At 36.7% G+C, this 24,466-nt stretch overlaps 2 protein-coding genes across 8 annotated transcripts in view; both read right to left on the reverse strand.

Moving 5' to 3' along the window:
* Positions 1-24,466, reverse strand: part of LOC143212416 (WD repeat-containing protein 47) — a 154,312-nt gene that overhangs the window by 18,427 nt on the left and 111,419 nt on the right. The window lies entirely within an intron of this gene.
* Positions 1,591-21,876, reverse strand: LOC143212418 (uncharacterized). Its single transcript, XM_076431240.1, has 2 exons — positions 1,932-21,876; positions 1,591-1,861 (listed from the first exon to the last, which is right to left on the reverse strand). Exons 1-2 carry the CDS (start codon positions 3,405-3,407, stop codon positions 1,763-1,765), a joined length of 1,575 nt encoding a protein of 524 aa, XP_076287355.1. The 5' UTR covers positions 3,408-21,876; the 3' UTR covers positions 1,591-1,762.

The raw sequence follows: 24,466 nt of genomic DNA on the forward strand, positions 1-24,466 counted from the left end.
GATTTCGAACTAGGTTTATTCCTGTGTGTCCTGCTAAGAGCACGAAGTTGTTTGGGCGGTGAGGAGTCGCCACGGCCACGAAACTGTGCCCTGCCCAGTCTCCTGTACCGCGCCATACAACGAGGTGAATTCCGGGGCAAGTAGAGACCGATCGCCGCTCCCGTGGTATCCCGGCAGCACCGATCGGTGTCGACTACTTTTGCCCAGAGTAATTTAACCTAATTCATTTCATTAAATAAAAAGGAAAGGACTGCTATAGGAATTAAATCGACGCGTGCAGAGCGGGCATCGAGCGTTAAAATCTTACTCCGGGCGAATGAGAACCGCGATCGCGTGAACCGTACGAATTTCTTATACGCGTTCCTAGCAGGGAATACTTTGTTTACGGTCTATGGTCGTCGCGTCTCTCTCGACCGTATTGTGGTCGTGTCATATACAGAAGCTAACCATGCGTTTTTATACGTCTGTAAATTACGGAACAGTAGCAATACTGTGTGTTCTTATCCATACAAATTTAACAGAATATATCTCACTTTTACCAGATATCGTCTCTCAACAATTATTCATATTTGTCTCAACCTTTCCGTCATCCAGTGCCTGGAGGCACGAACCTTTCGTCAAATTAACATTGGGTCTCGTAACCAATCCGGTGTTTGAATTGTTAACTAATAGTTATTTCTATTCTCGAAGTATTCGATTCCTCTGGTGTGACTGGGCTGGTGCAGAGCTGCCACGGCCACGTTACTGTGCCTTGCCAGCTCTGAGTACGAGTTTCCACAAACAGTTGTGGGAGATCGAATGAATCGGAGTCGATCGCCGCTCCCATGATTACCGGCAGCACCGATCGACTTTCCGATCTTGTTTACATTCGATTGTTAAAAGCTAAAAGATCGAATTATCCAGATAACGGGTGTGTCTGGACAACAACAGAGTCGCCCCTGTCGTTCGCCGCTCCTGTGATTCTCCAGCAGTGCCGTTCGGTTTTCGCATTTTTATATTTGGTCTTTCACGCTATTGCATTCAGTACACTTTTTGAGGAATTAACTCATTGGAACGTTCGGTCTGCGGACGACTCGCCACGGCCACGTTATCGTGCCCTGCCGAGTCTTCTCGCTGTATCGAACAACGACAGTGAGTTTTCCGACGAGTGTGCACTCGTTAACCCTTAACCCTGCACTCGTTAATTTTAACACCGTAATATAATATCACATTTCACATATGTAAATCACATAATATAATAAATAACTAAATACATTCTTTTAAAGAATATTTGGTTTATTATTTATTATCTTTTTAGTTTGAAGCTGTTTTAAATTAAGAGCATTCTAAAGTTTATAATATTTATGTATTTCTCAATTACGTTACTATGCTGGACTGGTGGGCAGACATTAATATTTTTATTAAATGTTAATAAAATATCAGGATCCACAGTAGAGTCAACTACAATATTATTATTTTCTTCATTCACAGCACTTGAACTAGTTAGTCTTGTATTGTGGTATTGCACTACTGGGCAGGCAGTGCTATTTTCGTTAGAACTTATGTGGTTATGAAATAAAAATATATTATATAGGTAATAAATAATTTAGCTTTTGAATTTTGAACATATAGGTATTGTATTATACATCACATTAATATTCTTATTATCTAGTACAAGTTTATATATACATATATCGCAGTATAAGTTTGTATGTACAATTTTAATAATAATGAATAACCTGGATTAGACATAAATAATTCTTCATACTTTTATTGAACATTCCTAATTGTGAGGTGCTTCCTCCAATGGGTCAGTCTTCAGAGTCTGTATTTCAGTGTCCTCGTACTTACAATTAACAAAATGTCCCTCAATATTAAAATTCTGAAATGATTTTTTTATATATAATAAACACATCTGTTATACATTTCAGATCTAATTTTAAAATACTCACATTCACATTCTGTTCTATATGTTCTTTTCTTTGTTGCACTATATGTGACAAGTCAAACCACAAATAAAATAAATTTTCGTCTTCCTTTTTGCCGCACCATTGACGACACTCATAGCTTTTAAATATAAGTAGCTTATCTTTCCCAATCATACTCTCAATACATTTTAATCCACTCAGTTCATCATGTGTATGACTGACTGGAATATTATCAGCTTGGTAGGATACGTTAGCGATTCTGCTAAAAACATTGTCATAATTTACAATGTTTTCATCGATAGGGTACAAACCACAAGTCCTGAACCCATTTTGAATAATTTCTCTTACTTCAATACTTTCAAAAGTACTTTGTAGAACACTTGCAACTTGATATTGTTTAAGATTTATTAAATTGTTACTTCTGCAAAATTCCATGCAATTTTTCTGCCAGGAAGATTTGAAAGCATGAAAGAATTCCACATCCAGTGGTTTTACGATATGCGTTGTATTTGCCTTTAAAGCCACCAACTCGATTCTGTTTTTTTGACAAAAGTTGCTAAGAGACAATGTTATGTGCGAGGAATGTCCATTAATGTATAAAATAATGGGAAATACTATATTATTGTTCAACAACCAAGGATATAGTATATTAACCACATATTCATAAAAGTTTTTAGCCGTCATCCAGCCATTATCGGAAACACCTGCACTAAACCCAACAGGCAACAATTGTTCGACTTGAGGTGCAAGTTTCTGACCACTAAACAGCATGAAAGGTGATGCAAGCTGACCTGTAGCATTTGCTGTAACTAGCACCGTAACATTTTCCATTTCATTGTTACCAACAATGTTATACACATTTTTAGTGCCTTTTTTAACAGGTATAGCTGAGACTTCCGGATTCAGAGCAAGTACTGTCTCATCGCAGTTAAATATTCTGCTACTGTCAATATTGAGAAGATCCTTCGATTCTAAATATTGCCTAATCTCCTTAAACCACTCGCTAATGCCGATGTCGGACACTCTTGCACGGCTGAGAGTTACGTTTTCTGATAATCTTCTTGATATATCAGTATGCCGTCTTAAAAATCCTTCATACCAATGACGACCTGGCACACCATTGGGAAAAGGATTTTGTCTTTTCAATTCGGCCAAAAGCAACTGCACACTTTGTAATAAATGTTCTTTCGTTACAGGAAAGCCTTGGTCACCGCAATGAAAAATCCATTTCACAAGGCTGTCTTCTTCCTGTTCAGACAAAACCGTATTAGGCCCAGGTTTTTTATCACAATATTTACCCTGCACACGAGCTCTGATTGTGGATTGGGGCACGTTATAAATTCGACTTGCTGCAGCAATACTATTTCCCTGCCTAACCTCATTTATAGCGTTCCGTAGGTTTTCACTTCCATAAGTACTTCTTTTCGTGCATTTCACTTTACTTTCTTTATTATTTTGGTTACTGTCTTTTTCATTACCTTTCGATTTAATTTTTGCCATATCTTCTTATTTTATCCATAATACAATAGAATTACTTCTCCGGAATCGTACGTCTGTCGAATCGTACCTAACCTCAATTACGTTCTCATCGTAGTTGCAGTTCTTGCCGCAGTATTAGGGACATTTCTAGTGATTTTTGTGCCGCAGTAATGAGCGCCTCCATTTCAACAGAGAGGATATCCTCTCTGATTTGAATGCACGTAATGCTGTGGGCATAATTTATGCTATTCCGTTATACCTCTTTTAAGAAGAATATTTTGTCGTATCTTAAGATTATAAAAATATGAGAATGATTGATAATTTTGTTTGCTCCGCTAACGAGAATACATTCTCTTTGAAATACGGGGTGGGCCGGAAATCGTAGTACAACTGGGCAGGGGGTGATTCTAAATGCAAAAATAAGTCGAAAAATAACATTTTTTCGTTTGACGCCTCGTTTTCGAGAAAATCGAATATAAAGTTCCGCCAGGTACGCGTGCCTTAGTATATGCAGGAAGTAGATTTGGTTGATCATGGTTAGACGATTCCTATGCAATAGCACGTGTACATATTCGCTGTATTTTCAAACTCGATTTTCTCGAAAATGAAACTTCGGATAAAAAAATGTTACACCGAATTTTTTTTCTTACTCTTCTAATGTAGAATCACCCCCTGGCAGACTGTACTACGATTTCCGGCCTATCTCGTATACAAACTTATTTAGGGCAAAAATTGATTTTTACGTATATTCACCCTTAGCACTTGAGTGGTGATGCCGAGGCATCACTAAAAATTGCTATATGTACCATTATTCAAAATATTGTTTAGATTATTATGAGGTGTTATATAAATTTCATACCCATAAAATTAAAAAAATTATACACAATGAAATTACTCCATTAAAATAGCTCCGATTGCAAAGGGTCAATGTACGTACTGCAGAGGGGTTAATTTGTTTATTAAGAAGGCAAGAGGAGTTTCTTCTTATATTTTTATTATATCGAAGTATGTATGGAAATACTAATAAGACTTTCCTTTATGCAATGTAAAATGAAGAATGTACAATCATGTAAATAACAGTCCTTTCGTGATCGAGATAGAAGAAAAATGGTCTTATTTTTACCATTTACGAAGAATATTTTTTCAAATCCTAAGATTATACGAATATGAGGAAGATTGATAATTTTGTTTGTTTCGCCAACGAGAATACATTCTCATTGAATCATACAAATTTATATTTAGGGCAAAAATTGATTTTTAATCTCATTGGGAAGAAATACTGCAGTAAAGCGTACACCCGTAGTAATAGGTACATTTATCTTACGATACTAGGCACACGACTAATTGTGGTCGTTTGGAATTTGTTGGCGATTAATGACGGCGCGCGGCGCGATTGAAAGCATCGAGATCCGATACGATCTACGTGGACCAGTCATCATAAATGTCGCTAGCGGAGAATGTGCGTCATTCGTGCCGGCCTTTTAACGACTCTTAAATGTGGCATTACTCTGGTTGAACTATGCTTCATGTTTCGCGACACATATTTCTGGTAAAGAAAAATTAGATCCTTTGCCTTATTATAATACATGCTTTGCACTACTACGGTTGAAGATATTATTATAATATTGCATACAATAATAGACTATAATATATTTTTAATTTCTTGCTTTTAAATTGTAGTTATAATAAGACTACAACCTGTAAAATAAAAATATTTTGCATCAATTGTAAGAAACAGGGATTAATTAAAAATTTACTTCTTCTTTTGATGAATTCATTCAATAAGTTGAAAATAATATAAGAATATTTTTATATTTATTTGAAGATTTTACTGTTCTGTATTATAAATCTACAAAATACGCAGTCTCTGGGTATTACCACAAATGATCACAGACCTCTTGCTGCAGTGTGCAATGTTCGAGGCACCTGGCTCCTTATGAATTAGCAAAGATAACATCGTTTCTTAATTATCGAAAAGTATAGTGTGAAATAATAACAGCATTTGAAGGGAGATTAATTTCTGTGCGACTTGCATGCAGGTGTTTCTTGATACCGAGCTAATATTCAGCCAAAATAACGGTCAAAATGATGGGTTCCAATATTTTTAATTTGCGATTATTAAGATTGTAAAGAGGCATCCATGAGAAATTATTGTAGAGGATAAAAATTCGGATACATACATTCCTGTTATTTTTACGAAGTAATGTAAAATTGTCATTTTTGGTGGCCCGTAAACCTAGTGTTATTTAAGAAAAAGCGAAATTGCGGCAGTTTTCACCGACCAGACGCAACCATCCCAATGTTTCACTTTGAAACCGGCTCGTGCGCCATTAAATCCCGCGTGACGTCTACTTCGACCCCTTTGTATGTGCCCTACGTAATCAAAGTTACACGGCTTTGGGACATTTTTCATTGCGAACCAGTTCGCCTGCGCGCAAACCGGCGCATTACGACTAGCGAACGCAACGAACGACGAAAACTTGAGAGGAATTAGAAAGTCAGACCTTGAAAGGATTTCTAACGCCTCTTTTCTACACAATCATAAAATTTATTTGTATGCTAATCCCGGCGGAGCTTCCCGCTCGCGGCGATTCGACGTTTGAAACCACGTTCACAATACGGTTGCATTTATGGTGCATGGGCTTGGCAAAGCAACGAGCAGTGGCCGTGTCAAATGGTGCAGTGTATTTTAAACGAAAATTTAAACTTGGTGGATTCGCCTCTTGACGTTGAGAATGTTTATTTTGCATAAAGAGAGAGAGAGAGAGAGAGAGATCCGCAGTCTAATAATAACCCATTTCAAATTCTTTATCCCACGATTATTAAAATTGCAAGGATGCCTATGTAAAAAATTATTGAGCAATGAAAATGAAACTCAACCGACTTCTTGATTCAGAAAATCGTTTTAGGAAAGATTAGTTTGAATATTTAGTATTTTCAGTACCATGTTTAGTGAGTGGGAACTGGATGAAGTCAGGATATCCATACTTCCTAGCAAGTCTTAAGTCTAATTTTAGATCTAATTTGATTTCATTTTGATTTTCTTTTAGTTGAATAATACGGAGGGATCTTGTCGCTTTGTCGCAGGATAAATAAATTATCTTAGAATATTTTTCGATGGAAATCGGCGACGTCCGAAATTTGTTCGTGGCTCGTTTTGCGCAACGTTTCGCGCGCCTCGACGCGCTTTTACTTTCGAGTCCCGCGAGTTCTTCGGCCAGGATTATCTCGATCGAGGGAATTAGCAAAGCAAATGGGGACGTTCTGTCGGGTTCTGTTGTTGGCCACCTCCTCTTGGCAAATCGCGAACCGGGAGCAAATTTATCGGTTTCACGGTAAAGTAATCTGACTTCATTCTTTGTGTGACCATTTGTTATTACTAGACTGCGGCTTTTTATGCAAAATAAACGTTGACTGCATTAGCACAGTCAGCTACAGAAGCTGCATAGACATTTATTTATTTTCGTAATACTTTTAGTAAGTTGAAAATATTACTGCACTTTTCACTGTTTTGTACTTGATATACTTATTTTTATTATAAATGCACAAAACCCGTGGTCTAACCACTCTCTTGTATTTTTGAGTACGCTCTTACAGATCTTTATAACTTTATATCTTTATATCTTTATATTAATTCATTATTTTGTTACTAGTAGTATGATTTTTTGCAGCTGACAATTATTTACTTATATTGCCTTTTATAAGTTCTGCTCTCTTTTATTGTAATTGAATAAACATGAATTATTTCAATAAAGATGAATTATGATGATTGTACATTAAAGATGTTAGAAATAAAGTATTTAGAATGAGACAGCTTTAGTTAAAATGAATTCTGTTTTCTGGCGAATGTCTCACTTTTAGTCTAGTTACGTCTAAATAATATGTTTAGTAATATAAAATTCGAGTAAATAGAACCTGCTCTAGTAAACAGTTATGCTTTCTTAAAACGATGATTTATAATTACTCTTGCTCTCGAGTGTCTTCTCGAGAGCCAGTGATAGAGAAGATATTATGTTTCACGTAATGATGATTAATCTGTCCATTTTAAGTCCATCAGTACAGCATACAACTAATAATTTCCATTGTGCAATACTGTGGACAACTGATTTCCCGTGACAACGATGATTTAGAATTTCGATAGCTGTTTGGACACTGACTTATGTTGCGAAATGATTTCTGTGTAAAATTTAACAAACAATGACCATTTGTGAAGGCTCTATAATCAATGAAATATCTAAATTGAAAATTCGTAACATTTTCTTTCAAGTTTTTACACTTATATGTACATATGTATAAAACAGTCATAACCATGAAAATTTCAATCTAATAAAAGTTTCAGTTTCTTTACTGAACAAATTGATTATACGATTTCTATTAGCACGCGAACTACGATGCTAATTACGAACGAGTGCAAGTCGTAATAACGATTTGAAACTGAATCTAAAAAATATAAATTATTCATTTTGTATTCGCCAAAGTGAAATGCTACAAATACTGAAAAGTTTGATGAGAAATGTATAATTGTAACTAGACTGAGGATCTTTATGGTCTTACAGTTTAGAAAATGTTTGCAGAAACACTGGATTTCAAAATACAACGAAATATATGCATGTTCCAATTATTTTTGGTCTGTTGAAACTTTCATTATGGAAATGAAAAGTTTTAAAATGTGTGATTGTAAATTGTGGACCGACATGCACCTGTCGTTTAGAAAACGTTTCTAGAAACAGTGGACTTCGAAATACAATAAATTCGAAATTATTTTTGGTTCATTGAAACTGTCATTACGGAAACGAAAATGTACGTAGGGTACTTTTCCAGTGAATGATTAACAAGATATCGAAATAAAGATCATAAGGCTGAAGTGGTTAAACGTACGATTGTTCGAGCGACGCGATCGAAATGAGAGATTCACGTGGAAAAAATCCGAAAGATCTAGGACGAGACAGGTGTAGACCGATCCCGACAAACAGTACGAATCGTTGCTTAGTCACGAACACCGTTTCTCCATCGGTGTTCACCGTACTGTATCGTTCTCGAGGGTACATTGAAACGGGCATGATCGAAAGAATGGGCACGTAACAATCGAATGTGCCAATTGAGAGGCCATTTGTACGAAGCGTATAAATCTGTCTGGTCTAACTGTTATCACTAGACTGCGGATCTTTATGTATTTATAGCAAAATTGAGTAGGTGACATTCAAAATTGTTGGGAAATTTAAAAAATTGAAGATGTTGATATATGATTTCTCTTCTATTAAAATCATTAAGGGAGTAATAGTCCTTTCCAGGATTGCAAGGGTGCGGGATTCGCGTTCTCATTTCTCGATAATACAAAAATGGGGTTTTTCAGTAATCAAAAACGCTAGATAAAAGATCGATCTAGGGCGCCAACGCCCTCGAAAGTCCTATTCTTTCGTTTACGAGGCGAAATTTGTAGGCGCAGTTGTATGCTTCCAAATAATGCAAATTACGCCTCGTAAACGAAAAAATAGGACTTTTGAGAGCGATAGCACCCTAAATCGATCTTTTATCTAGCGTTTTTGGCTACTGAAAAAGCCAATTCTTGTATTATCGAGAAATGAGAACGCGAATTCCGCATTGCAAACCTGGAAAAAGGAGTCTCCTCCTTTAAGGGAAGAAATAACATTCAATTTGGTTTCTACTTCTTGCAATCGACGCAAACAATTTTTATTTTGCATAATGATCCGCAGTCTAGTTATCACTACGTATGTCACGCACAACACACCTATTCAAAATTCAATAACATAAGAAGCAACATCCAGAAGAAAAATAGGAAAAAGAAGAAAATCCGACCCATGATTAGTCATTACTCTCAATCAACGAACAAATAAAAATTAATATTGAAATGAATGGAAATAGTCCCCGAATATGTTAACGAACATGAAAATGCGTTAAATTGAATTTGTGCGTAGACACTCTCATGAACGTCCGATGACAATTCATGAAATTGAATTTAACTGAACATGCGTAAGAACTTCGCGGAAATTAAAATGTCAACGGTCATTAAACAACTAGAATTACGACAGAACTTTCACGCAATGTAGAACTCCGTATCCCGGAATGATACTTGCGGCGATCGAGTTATAATGCCACCGGTTTGCTTCGTTTGCTCTCTTATGAATTATGAACAGCGGTCGGTAATAGGCGAGGTTACAACAGCCGTTTCGTGAAAAAGAAATCGACAGTCCGCCAAAACGATTCAGGATGGAACGTCCAGACGATTTATGAGTGAGAACGGGGTCACTGAAAGGAATCGATCCGTCGATCCGTCTCGAGGATTCTTAACTTCGTGGAAATTTCATCGAGCAGGCGGCGGCTTTCTTCCGGACGATTTAACGAACCGGAAACGCCTCGGTAGAGAATCGTCCAGGAATGAACAATAAATTTCGAAGGATCCAACCGGGAGCCTGTAGTTTCTCCAACGGCTCACTAATCTTGCAAATTATTGACAGTTACAGCCTGCGAAATGATTTAACGGGTCGGATCGCTTGTCGCGAAACGAGAGAAAACAATGAACAGGGTGGACAGGGTGTAAAGAAATTATTAGGTTGGCAACTAACAATAAGTTCGCGATCTCCACATTTTATCAAACGAAGTCATTTGTATATATATTTTTAAGCACGAATAGTTTATATTAAATTAATCGCAAAATTCATAGCTTTCCAGTGATATACAATAGTTTAAAAGGAATGGTCACTGAATGAGGTTATAATGATAAAATAAAAGAATTACGAAACAAAAGGTCGTGCATTTAGTTGCGAACCTAATATTATATGTCGCGGCTATAACTACTCTAGGTTTAGTGGATGTTAGAAAGAAAAATTAATTTCACGGTCGAAAGGTCAACAATCTTTTTCATCGCATCTTATTCTACTAATCATATCGATAAGAAGTGCAAAAGAAGTTCCCTTAAAAATTATGACAACATTTTTTCATTATCAAACTGATTTTATTCATTATTATATTTTCTTATATTTCATGCGCGAAGAAATGCGCACTATTTAAACCCCATCTGACTGAGGAATGAAAATATAATATAAATAAAATTAGAATGACAATGAAAAAACTTTACCATAATTTTTTAAGAGAACGATTGAGTTTTGACAGATGATTCCCCCCTGTTACACTTTGAATCCTCGCGATGAATAGACAATACACCTTTCTTACATCAATTTCCACCAAATTGAAGGTGCAGAATTTCGCTGTGATAGTCGCGACATATGTATACTTTCTATGTATACACCCTGTACATCACTTCTTTCATTGTTGCAATTTTATAGAACTTTCATTTTTAGTAATGACGGACATGATTATTTCTCATGCGCTTTACTAAGCGAATGTGTGGTGGAAATAAAATTTGATTGTTAGAGGTAATAATTGTAATTTGAAACTTGTATGTGGATTATCGATGTAATCGATATAATTTTACAAATTGTTGACAGTTATAGCCCACGAAATGATTTAACAGGTCGGACCGCTTGTTGGGAAACGAGAGAAAACAATGAAGGTAATAATATCATAAAGATTACTTTGTACATTACTTGCAATTTCGCAATTTTATTGCATAAATTGTTGGGAACAGAAATTTAACGTAAGCATTCTTTCATTACCCTTTTGCAATTTTACGGCACTGTCAATTTTATTAATGACGAACAAGATTGTTTCCACTTAACTGAATGTTACAGTGAAAATAACACTTAGCATATTATGGTTCATAGTAGTTTAAAAACTGTATGCGAGTTATCGATATGTGTTCAATGTTCAATGATCCAAGGAATATTAAGTACGAACTCTATTAAGTGTAATATTAAATATATATCTGTAATAAAATGGAGACATAAAAATCTTAAAAATGCCAATCCCAAGCCGATAAAAATGAATATTACTAATTTATTCTACATCTCGACATAGAACATTATTTTCTCTGTCGCCCATAGTTAACTTTTTGAGTAAATGTACACTGCACAATATTCTCTGTTCCCAATGAATAATTTATGGAATATGAACGATTGATATTGTACACCAAGTTTATCTGATCGAACTTCTTGTGGACAAATTGGGAACGAGTTAAATTCTGACACAATCAGGAATAATTGCACGACCCGAGGGAACAGGCAAGGACACGTTACGAAAGTAAACGTTCCGCGGATTAAGAGGACAATTTCATTGTCCGAGGTTCTTCCATAATGCGTTGTAATTGCCTGACACGTCCTCCATTCATAACAGTCCGCGCAGTATGCACGAGGAATAATAATCGTCTTCTCGACGCATTCAAAAGTCGCGCGAAGATTAATGACGCCGAGGAATCACCGGGTGATTCATTGCTTGCACCACTAAATATCCGCGAGCCCTTCTGCATTATAAAATATCTGATTTGCGAAACACGTGCTCGACGTAATTCATTGCGTTAAATATACAAAATCAAGCGTTTTATGCACATTAACCCTCCCTTAAATCAGTGCTCAACTTACTCAATCCGTACATTATGCAAAAACAAACGTGTTCGATTGTATTGAATATTTTCTTGACGTAATATAAAATATTTTCCACATCGATTCATATTTTTCCAGGGGTAGTAATCCAAATTCTAGAATTGTAAACTACAAATATAGAACACTTTCATTTTATTTCTAGTTTACTGAGCTTAATAGTGAAGGGAATAAAATTTTTGCTTATTTGTTGTTCTTTTAATTTATGCTTTTATCAAATTGCAACCTAAACCACTAAACCACTTGGTTATGATTATGAAACATGCTAAGTCATTAAATATTAAATGAGACTATCAAGTTTTGTGCGTGTATACAAATCATCAATAATTCATAAACTACAAATTCCAACGAAATATGGAACATTTCCACTTTAGTTTTATTTTATTGAAGCTAATAGTGAAGAGAACGAAATTTTAGCTCATTTGTGTCTTTTTAAATTCATGCATTTATTAAACGGCATGCTGAAATACTTGACTATTTAATAAATTAGCCATTACTCGTTTTATCTAAGAGAAACGAGCTATAATAACGGGCACATTATGTATACACCGCATGTTTCATGCATTTATGGCAGAGATATGACTCGGTGAAATTTGGAACAGTAGAGAGACGAAAATAAATTAAGAGAATACTTTCAACTTATTAAAATTATTCTAGAAAGAAATTTATAGTTGGCTGCTGTGTCCTGCAATTGATGCAGAAAGTTTTTATTTTATTAAAATAGATCATAACATAAAGATCCGTAGTCCAATCATGTATTGCGCCATTCCTTTCATATATTATGAATTAAATATACAACTCTAAGATCTGCAATCCTTTTGGACAAAGTATTGAGACACTGTTGATACAAGAAGATGATCGAATTAAAACCTCAAATTTGACTTTTAAAGTAGCCAGCAATTAGTTGACGAGATGGTTAAGCAAGCTCGATGTTCAGTCATCAGTGAGATTGTCACAGTGTAGAAATACGAATCGAGACAGTAATTGCAGCCCGTCCGTGTTTTCAATGAATAATTCATCTCGAAGGAGTGATCAAACCGCGAGTAACACGACCGAACGGTTGCTCTCGCTTTCCATCGAAATTACTCCAGCGGATCTATTTCTTTTTTTGCAACTTTCGATGATAAACTGGACACGGTCTGGCATCACTTTCTATAAGAGCCCCTCTTATCGATTTCGTTCGTGCGATTCTTATTTTCGGTCAATAAAGTAAAAGCTGGTAACAATTGTTGGGGAATCTTTACAAATTTAATTGCATCCACTCTCGACTACTTTCACCGGATTAAATTGCTATCATTTTCTTTATTTAAGTTTTAAATCCATTTCGATTAAATACGGTCTAATATTACAGTAAAATATTAAGTCAATGTTTATATGTTCACCATTTTATTATTTTACTCCATTCTCGCGTAATGAAATTGTAACATTTACTATAATGAAGTGATGAAGAGGGATATTATTACTCTTTTTAAACAAAGTCATGCTATGTTGACTTCAAGAACAAAAAATTTCAACTAACCCAGAAGTCTCATGTGGGTCGGAACATTTTATAAACAAGGAGGATTATACCACTAGCACTCATAATAAATTTAAGTGTTTATTAAACAACAACAAAAGCAAGGTAAACATTTTTAGTGGTGCCTCACAGTTGCCATTCGAGTACAAAGAGTTACGAAATTAATAAAACGTAATGTGAAAAATCATTTTCGTTGCAGTATAAAATAGTTAACAGGTGATGCACAAAATGTTAATAGAATAGAATAGAATAGAATAGAATAGAATGTTTATTCATTAATGGCATTTGTAAATGTATAAAGTACGCTAAACCGTCTTTATTAAAAAAAATTAATGTTACTTCCACTCCAGCTTTACCATCAAAACTATTTCAGTTGACGATATATATGTATATTTTCTGAATGCAATTTATGAAAATAGAAATGTGTATGAAAGTCCTAATTAGGACTAATGAGAAGTGATCGATGCCGATATGAAGGAAATAAACGATTCCGTGTACACAAAAGAATGTGTCACGAAAAGTTTGGAAATCCACACCGGAAAACACGAAGGCCTTCGATCAAGCATCATGGAGGACTTCAGCGACGCATGACTCGAAGAAAAATAATTGCTGATTAAAAGATCCTTGACCTACCTATTGGATTCTTTTGTTCTTTCTGTAAGCAGTGTCCAATAAGACGAAAGAGATCGTTTGTTGTGAATTTATTATGAAAATTCGCTACCTTGACTGAAGCAACAAACTGAAAATTATATCAATATTAGTGATAACATATTTCCACTCTGTTCTATTAAATTTTACCATTTTTTAAGTAACTTGTCATGTTATTCAATACACTTGTGAATAAATATTTTAACGTTATCCTTGAATTTTAATTTAAAAACACTACGAACTTTTTGAACGTATTGTTTTGCTTTTACGAAATACAAGATATCAAACTACCTCTACGAGACAATTATAAAGAAATTTGAATTGCATAACAAACCAATTGAACGCCTCTTTGTATTTTTAAAAGTGAAGATGTTAATAGGTGATTAAACCCTCCTTTCAATCAGTGCTCACTTAAATCAACTTGCTCAATGTGTACATTTTCCATAGAATCGTATGGCTGAATATTTTCTTGATGTAGGACAAGTTCTATTATTGCATATTTACTTTTATCGTTAATAGAAATATTTTCCACATTGAAAATATGAATAACTGTCGCGATAGACACTTTATTTGCTCGATCGAGTAATTTTGTCCAGGGGCAGTACCCCAAATGCCAGAGTAGTAAAACGAATTAGAAATCGATTAGATCGTTAAAATCGTTTCACAAACTTATCGCCGCACGGTATCGACGAATATACGCGAAGAGATTACAATGTCGAGTCGCCGCAGATTCTCGAAGTGAAATCGCTGGATCGGAATTTCCCGATGGACGATATTGATCGTCGTCGCTTTCCTCCAACATCCGTCGCCAGCGGAAAAGTGCCGCCACGAAACTGGAACGATCAAGATCGGTCGACGAGCCCACGCAATTCGGCGTCGGGATTTTCACTCTTGACGGTGAACCGGTCGAACCGGACTCGTCTCCTTTCTCTGCCCCTATAAACCCCACAGATCGGCCATCGGCAGCGATCGTCCGATCCACAGGCTACCATAGAACCACTTCGAACCCGGAAGAAGAGCTAAGAGAATAGAATTAGGATGTTCGCCGAGTCAATTCCCGGTGAAATCAAGCATCGTGTCGGATCTGGGTTGCGGCACACTTTTTCAACGATCGGCAAGCGTCTCGGGATGTTGAAAACGTCAGTGTGGACGCGGCTTAACAGAGCTATGGACCGTCTGAGAGGTTCGGGAGGACGGAACTTTCGAAACGCGTGCACCGAATTTCACCGTTTAAATTTATTATGTCCAGTAGCGTCGCGCCTCGGTAATGATTCTAGAAAAAAATTGAATGTATCGGGATCCTTATGTGAGCTGAGAAATTACTGCCCGAAGGGGGACATGATTAGCACGTCCGGAATGTCTAATGTGTCGGCACACTCAAGTTTTTACGAGTTGAGGGAACTTGCTTCTGCCGAGGTTGCTTGGCGAACAAACTGTGCGAAACTGTATGTACGTTCCAATTTTAAATTTCAAAACATAGGAATATTTATGAAATCATGGAGATTGTTTGACATTTGAGAATAAATTACACAATTATTTGTATATTCAGGACTTTGTGCATGAAGCTTCAAAACACGAAAATTGAGAATGTACAACACTGCGAATATTTTTGACATTGCGAGAATGTATGTTTGGATTTTTTTAAAAATTGTTTGGTGTTCAAAGAATAAGTCATGTTTGAAGTGATTCGAGAGACCAGAAAGTATAATTTAGAAAAGAAAAATTGTACATACTTGAAATTGATTCATGTCAAGTCAATCAGCGAAGGAGAGCAGTTGTCACCCGTTCGAAGAAAACTTGGTCACTCGGAATGCCTTTTTTTTTATATCAATCGCGAACAAGTCTCGCGGATTACAATAATCTTAGGCTGTCACATCTGAGACACACGATTTCCTTAGTAAAAATGCATTAAATTGCATAGTGCATAGTGCATACTGCATTGAACGCTTCGTTGGTCGCAAGTAGAAATCACCTTGGGCTTGTCTGTTTCTTTCGACAAATTGATCGTAGAAACTAATTCAATATAAATCGAAATCGCGAAATGATTCATGCATTTTTTATCCCTCATTTCCCTTTCGCAATCAAGAAATGGTTAAGGATACAAGAAATTGAGAGATTTAGGTCTGTTTGCAAAAATGTCTGTCAATCTCCATGCACTACACTTCAAATTGGTTTTGGTGTTCACTTAGATGGAAGAAGCACTGAATAATAATAGCTGTGTGTATGAATATTTCTCATTTCATTTTTGTACAACATTATGCACTAGATATTGACACAAATACTGTAAATGTAATACTAAAAAATGGCATTTTTTACAAGGTTTACAAAGGCAAAGAAAACAACTAAATTTCATCAAATAAGCTGCCTCTTACCGTTTTGCCACTCTTCCTCAGTTCATAATAAAAAAGAAATTATAATCAGTCTACCCTAAAATATAAAATAAACCAAGACTGTTATTTCTTAATGTTCTACATCTGAAATGTTAAATGTGTTGAGACTGCAAGGACGAGTCGGAAGAAACCCGGTGGTCGGATAAAGGTTGAGTCTTCGTTTCTCGGGTTTCAAAACGTGTAAAAGGATAACTGTAACCGCAGGAAGCTGTCAAATAAATTTCTTCTGCTCCGAAACGGAATTTATCACGGTCAGGTGACAGAAATTGCTAAAACTGGGCGAGCGTCGGCTGGCAAGAGGCATGATAATTTATACGCAAGGGCTGGGAACGGGTTCTTAAGTGAGCGAAAAATACATTTTCGAGTGGCACCCGCGAAAGAGGGCGACATTACGGGCCGGGGAATTTTATAAGCGGTCACTTGCAGCGAACGAGTTCTTATCGCAAGCCATCCAACCGGTGCAGAAACGCACTTTTCACCGCGAAGCTCAACACACACGCGAATCAGGATTTTTCAGGACCAGCGGCCTTTAAACCGATCACGTAATAGTTCAGACGACAGTATCCTCGGGCGCAAGACGTTACATATGCACACTAGGCTAAGTATTAGGTCGGAAAGAAAGTTCTTACGGTTTTCGCTATTTTGATTTTATAATAAAAACCGCAAGAACTTTCTTTCCGACCTAATAGTATCAGTATTTAGCAGTATTGTGTCTCAATACGCGCGCTTGAGTATTCGATGATCCACATCAACATAAATAATACTGTAATCTTAATAGTTTCAACGATTAAGGAACAGCTGTGGAAGAGAGCCAATGCAATTTACTCGCGAGTTTTCGGACATATGTATTATTGGCAAAGCATTGATTCTTAATTTTTTACATTTAACTTCTTCAGTGCTGCAGATCAATAAGGATGGATTTAGAAATGAATTTATCTGTCATATTGGAGAAAATTAATTTTTAGCGGGACTGAAAGATGCAGAAGAGAGTTCAAGGACTACAACAATTTTTTTATCTATTTAGTTTTGGTTTGATCAAGTAAATTGAAGCTTGTGATTTGGCAATGAGTACCACTGACTACCAATGAAGCTATGAATACCAGGCTTGAATACCACTGAAGAATTTAAGTGGATATATACTATTTTATTCACAAAAATTAATTTCAGAAGGGAAACGACTGCGAACACTTTTCATCTACATTATGCCAATTGATTCCGAGTGAAAGGATATTCGAATGATACCTACAATTAAAAAGAGAAAATCGCGTAAAAAGATTCCTATAGAATTATCAGTTGCATGTCTTTAATTACACTATAGTAAGTTGCGTAAATATAATACGTAAGTTGTAACTGAGAAAAAAAGGGTATCTTTCTTATGTTCCTTTCCAACACAAAGCTGTCCATTATAAGTACCTTCACCGATGATTCTAAACGCTGGAAATTTTATATAATCGTTCTTTTCAGCGATTCATGCATCACTTCGATCACATTAATACCTGTCGAACTGTTCGATAAGAATATATTTTTATTCGGACCGATCCTCGACGGAGGCGATGTCTGCTTCCTTTTCACTATCCAATTATGGAAAAAGAAAGGCATTTCACGCCGGGAATTGCCAGCTGTTGCAATCGTCCGGCGAACGAGATTAATTAAGGATCTCACCGGCCGAAACAACCGCTTTTATACGGAACAGTCCCGCTTTCGACATTCGATCGATTGATATCAAAATACGTTATCGAAACTGTTTCCATTTTTTTGCGACGTTCGTCTCCGTCCATACTCACATGGTTGCACAATCCCCGGATTCACTTTCACCAGTAAAATTCTTTTTCGAAAGTATCTGCGATCTTAATGATCGATCTGGCGACGCCAGTTCCGTTTCAAGAGATTTCGGTAAGTAAGTAAAGGTCTGAGGGGCACCACAGTTAGTGAGAATGACTCGATCGAAAATGCAAATTATTAATTTAATTTTGCCGAGTTATATATATTAAATAGTATGAATCTGAAGTAGAATAAATGTTAAGGGATACTTTCCATCCTTTCCAGTGAAATGGCAAATTCAAATCATCATAAACTGTGCCTATGCTAACTATAATGTGTCGAGTCTAAGGAAAATACTATAATACATTAGTGTGGGTTACTAAATGTTAAATAATATCTTTCATCCTTTTCAGTGGAATGACAAATTCAATTCATCATAAACTTCCTACATTAACTATGCCAAATATAAGGACAATTCTATACTAAAGTGGTTCCATATAATAAATAAAAATTAATTGCATATCATTTCAAATTCGTGAATTTGAAATTAGCTACACTTATTTTTCTTTTAGCGTGCAGTACCATATCATTTGACCATTAGATCTTGATGCAAAATGGAAATTTTCAACGTAAATTGCAACAAACTGCAGTGAAATAGAAATTTATTTTCTTTTATAATATATTTAAGAGGTCGAAAATAATATAACGATATTGTTAAATTCTTCCAATGTTTTTGCTGTTTTAAATTACATGTATTCATGTTTGTCATAAAAGCATAAAATCCGCTATCTACACATCATGCAATTCAAATTATTCATCAGTTTAATAAAGCAAAATATACGTAAATTTTCAAAGTATGAATATCCTTTTACACAAAGTAATGAATTCCAAAGAATAATTTAACTGACTGCAAAACGCTGTACGTTTGTACATTGATTCAAACATGTATAAAAAGTAAAGATAAGAGTACTTCTATTGCATTAAACTTGAAATCTTAATTGTTGGGAATGTAGATGTGGTATGATAATATTATGTACAGTGATCCAGCACGGTGTTCGCTAGATCGAACGCAGCGATCTAAAATTAGATAGGGTTAACTATAATAATAATTCTGCCAACGACCACACTCTTTAGTAACCAGTTTTCTCAACTATTAAAGATTCATTTCGTACTAAAATTTCTCCTTGTTATGCGATGATAATTTAAAATAATCTTTAATGCATAATGAATATTTAAGTAATTAAGGTCAACGCTCTTCAATGGCGTTGTAGTTTATGCGTATGCCAATGATGGATCACCAGAAAAACTGCGATATTATAGTCCGCAATAATGGAAACCATTAAGGGGAGAGTCTCGCATATTTAGGTCAAAAAATCGATTGAACTTGTATTTCACAAATCAAAAGTATAATATTTAAAGAGCATGAAATATGGTATTAATACTTTAAACGCGTTTTCCTCGAAATCATATTTTCTAATTGACTAATCCATGTCAGCCATTTTGTTATATATTTCTCTACAGATTGAACCTTAATTTGCATTTTATTTTTTATTTACAATATATTTTTAAACAATATAAACTATACAATTTTTCTTTTAAACCTTGTAACTTTCGTAACGTTCACGCATTTCTAGTGAAACTAATCCCAGAACAAACTATCTAACTTTAAGAAAAAATGTTATCCTTTGCATTCTGATGACAGAGGCAGACGCACTAGTGATATGGAAGTCGTCGAAGAGATCGAGAACACTGAGTTGTACTCAATCAATATGTACTGATGTAGAAAAACTATTTTTAATACGTTAAAACCCTAAAACTTCAAAAGTCCCAAATGTAATAACAAAAAATTCATAAAGTTCACTAACATTTATTGTAAATACATGAGAGTCCCCCCTTAACCACGAGTTTCTCTGCATTTTAAGGAGAAACAAATTGTACATTAAATTCATCGAAAGCGATCGTGGATCATTGTTCCCTTTCTTTTTTCCTCTTAACGGAGAGGTAACGGAAGATTAACTCGAGGTCGGCGATTGGGAACACTTTCTCTATCCGCGAAATTGAGGGTTGCATAAAACTAAAATTTTGTTAAATTTTATAAACACCCTAAAATAATTAAAAAACAGATTTATCCATTTTCGAATGGATCTGAAATCGATTATCTGAACGTTTTCACATGGTTCTTGCGGGTTGCATTAGAAACCTGCATTCGTACTCACAGTTTTAAAAATACGAGAGTTTCGAAAGCCGATTAATTGCACGTGGCGGCGATTATCGAAGAGAGAAGAAAATCGATTACCTGCATTATTAGCAAGAGTTATTCAATTTTCAAAAATTGGGACCAATGCGCAGGGACAAAGTGAAATCTTTCGAAAATTTTACGATCACTATAAAATACCCAATTGAACTAAATATGTCTCCATTACTTGAAGATGTCCGCGGGTTAAATGAGGTCCCCGTTGATTGCATTGGAAAATGGCACGCGCAATCACAGCGTTCGATTAAAGACGCGAGATTGTCCGAGACAGTAGTTTAATCACACGCGATGATTATCAAAGCGAGGAGAAAATCGATTATCCGCTTTCCTGAGTCATACGTCTGTTTCCCAATTGCAACAGGTGCTAAGAGTTCTACCTTGGGACCATTTGTATGCGTCGCGAGAGCTGCGTAATGGATCAAAAGGTGAATAGACGGCCGGAACTTGCCGATCATTAGTCAGTAACTGTGAAACTGGAGTAACTCACGGAACACTTTCCATTAAAAGTTGCTTTCGTCGATTTGCATATAAGACGGGGTAGCGGAACGGCCTCGTAAAATACACTGAAACCAAGCGCGTTCGATAAAATTGAATTTACCTAATTTGCATTGGAAAAATACCACGCTTAATGGCCTATAAAATAATGCTGATTTATATTCCGAGTAACCATTCAATATATTAGCCGTTTTCTTCTGTCAAGCTGCAATTTACTGAATTTTTGTTAAATACTTCGTACGCGGCTCCGTAACATTTCCTTGCCATTAAATAATTCCTCTCACTTTCCTCTTCTTTGACATATACACTTGTCCTTTTATCATACTTTAGTTTAAATTACCCAAGGGTTTTCTAAAAGGCTCTTACAGATATATAATTATGGTTACAGTATCAGTAGATTGTGGTTCTTCCTATTGTTTTAAATATTCAATACACAGGTGAGTCCCTGTGATTGCAATCTCTAGGAAACAGCTGTGACATTGTACACAAAGGTTAATTTATCTAATCTCTTAATAGACACGTTTAAGAATGAAAATTTGAGTTATAATCGCACCTTGTATGACTATAATTAATTTTTAAATTTGATTGATTTCAAATATTGAGTTAATATAAAATATTGTACCAAATAATTTAAGATACAGTGAAGATAAAGAAACTAAACATTTACATTTGAATACAAGGGACTAAGTGGAATCTTTTCCAGAGGATTCATTGCACTAGAAAGAAACAGACACACAATGCGCTACTTTGAAACCTACAAACAAATGAGCCTCCTACAAACTAGCAACGAGTCAATTCTCTTTGACTCGATTTTCATTAAAAGCATCTGGACCAAGAACCATAACCTACAAATCACCGATAAAATCGCGCCAACCCATCGCTACCAGTTCCACCCGGGACAAATAGAAGCATAACGAACCATATAACTGCCGCGCCTTTTTCCAGCCTTTTCGTTCCTCTTCTCATCCGGTTTCCTGCAGCTTCTAGCAACCCTTTCGAACGTGTTGGTTCCCTGCTGTTCAACCGTCTCAACATCCAGAAGGTTCTCCATGGACCTGCGCACCTGTCTGCAGGAGGCGCCGTTTTTCGGGCTTTTTCTTTGTAGATGGTTACCGTTTTCATCATGGAAGTCGTCCCACTCGCTGACCTCGCTTCGGACATCCTCCAAGGACCTTGTCCTGCCAACGGAGCAGGTGCAAGGAGGAACGGAACTTCTACAGAGTCCTCCGGAGCTTTTGGCTCGACCCCTGGGCGCCTCCATCATCATCATCCTTGGGGACACTGCGACTGGGGACATTTGGAGCGGAGATATGCCCTGCGGCGGAGGAATACCGTTTCTGAACAAGGGCGCTAGATAATAGTAATCGCGGCCCTTGTTGGGATTTGATCTAGCTGACACATAGTTGTAGTCTGCCATGTGAGGCGTCATCCATTGCGCCATGGCGTCCAGGGGAACAGGACGGTAGCAAAACGATGGCCCCCTAGATGCTGGATGGTTACGATACATCGGCGGCCAAGGACGCTGCTGTTTCAAATCGAATCTAGGATCCATTCGCGGATCCAGCACTCGGATGTCACCCATGCCCCTAAGCGATCTTGACCGGGTTCCGGAATGACAGCTGCGGAACGACGAGCAGATGAAAGTGGTGTCAATGGACGACACTCGGAACGTTCATCGCGGATGACACTACTTCCGATGCTCGAGGGCGATCGTGCTCAGAGAACGATTATCCGCGATTAATGTCGGCCGAAGTAGGTCTCGGAGATAATCGAAGTAGGCCGGGGGCGGGAACGTAGAAAGAGAACCCGAAGAAAGTCAGCGCGGATCGGAAAATTGGGCGCAACAGGCTGCCTTCAAGAAGAATGTACAGAACAAAGGAGTTCGCACGGGAACGGGTCCGATTTTCACCACTTTCCAACGAGCACCCGAGCGAGCTGGGTCTGTCACTTTCGATCTTCTCCTCTGGGCTACACTTTTCACTTCACTGCGGACGAGTTTTCGGCCTCACGTTCCCTTCTTCTTGTCACTTTGCCGGACACGCGGCGTGCGCTTCGGATACCGTTGGATCACACCTTTCACTTTTTTTCGGGAGTAACTCGATAGCAGGTCTCTTAGTCGAAGGGATTGTCGATGGAATGAACGAGAGGCAGCCGAGGATCGTGGATCGCGGATCAGAGACGACTGTGCCCAGCTGAGTGCAGCGAAGGAGTGCGTAGCCGACACGTTCACGTCGAGTGACTTCGGCTCGTTGAGAAACGACCCACTTCTCCGCCGCGGGATCGAAACCTCATCTCCCTACCACCTCACCTTCTAGACTCATCCCTAAGTCCTCTCGCGAGCGACGAGAGAGAGAGAGAGAAAGGAGTTAGGGAGCACACAGAGGAACGGGAGAGCGCCGTTCCGTTTGCGAACCACGCGACGCGACGTCGCGTCGGCGGACTGTCGATATCGCAACAGGTGGTCTCTTGAACTGACGAGCACGACTTTGATATACGGTGCTTGTAAATTTCGTCGAATTTGTTGGACTTTTTTTGCCGAGGATACAACACTGTCCAACCGAAATATGGACTCATGGCTGTTATGGATAAGTGTCCAATATTTTCACTTTACGACAGATGCAATTTTTCTTTGCACAAAATTTATTTATTACGGTGTCTTTATCTTTCTGGTTTCTTTCACTTTCATTGGTTTTTCAAGGTTCTTTGTTTTTTTATAGTTTAGGTATAACTTGTTTCATATGGTTTTTCTTTTAATTAAAAATTGTTTCATATGGTTATGTTGAAGGAAATTTTTAATTTTAGTATTTGCTATTAAATATACATTATTAACTTTTAATTGAGGTAATTATACACGAGCATCATAGTCCCAAGTCTGGAGACTTCAACGCGTCGTGTGTACTGGCATCATAGTCTCCAATCTGGTGACTTGAACGCATGGTGTGTAGGTATTTACTGGCATTATAATTTCGAGTCTGATGACTTCAACGCGTGATGTGCGCTGTGCCACGCATCGCATACGTACATGGGAACATGATCGCGTCCACTCTTCTTTATTATATTTTTTGAAATTATATCTACCTCTCTAAATGTAATAATAAAATTATATTTATCTTTGTACGTAATATGTACATAATTCTTTTCATTGAAAAATAAATAGATTAACCCAAAAATTGATATACTTAAAATAATTAATACAAAAGTATAATTATTCAATCTAAATATCAAACTAACCTCTCTAAAATTAATTATAAAATGGTATTTTATAAACAACGAATCAAATTTTTCTTCTCTTTGGGACTATTCTTGAGTATTTGGCAGATTTCGAGACGATTACGCTGATCCCTTGTTTTCCAGCATTAACGCCTATAAATTATTGTAACATAAAGTCATTCGGTTTCAAATATAAATGTATGCTAATTTTAGTGACTTAGTCCGAACTAGATTGCGTATTTTATGCATTTATGTGAAACACGTAAGAGAAATTAAATCCAGAGTGTGAAACA

This window comes from Lasioglossum baleicum, chromosome 9, assembly GCF_051020765.1.
Source record: "Lasioglossum baleicum chromosome 9, iyLasBale1, whole genome shotgun sequence".
NCBI classification, from domain to species: domain Eukaryota; kingdom Metazoa; phylum Arthropoda; class Insecta; order Hymenoptera; family Halictidae; genus Lasioglossum; species Lasioglossum baleicum.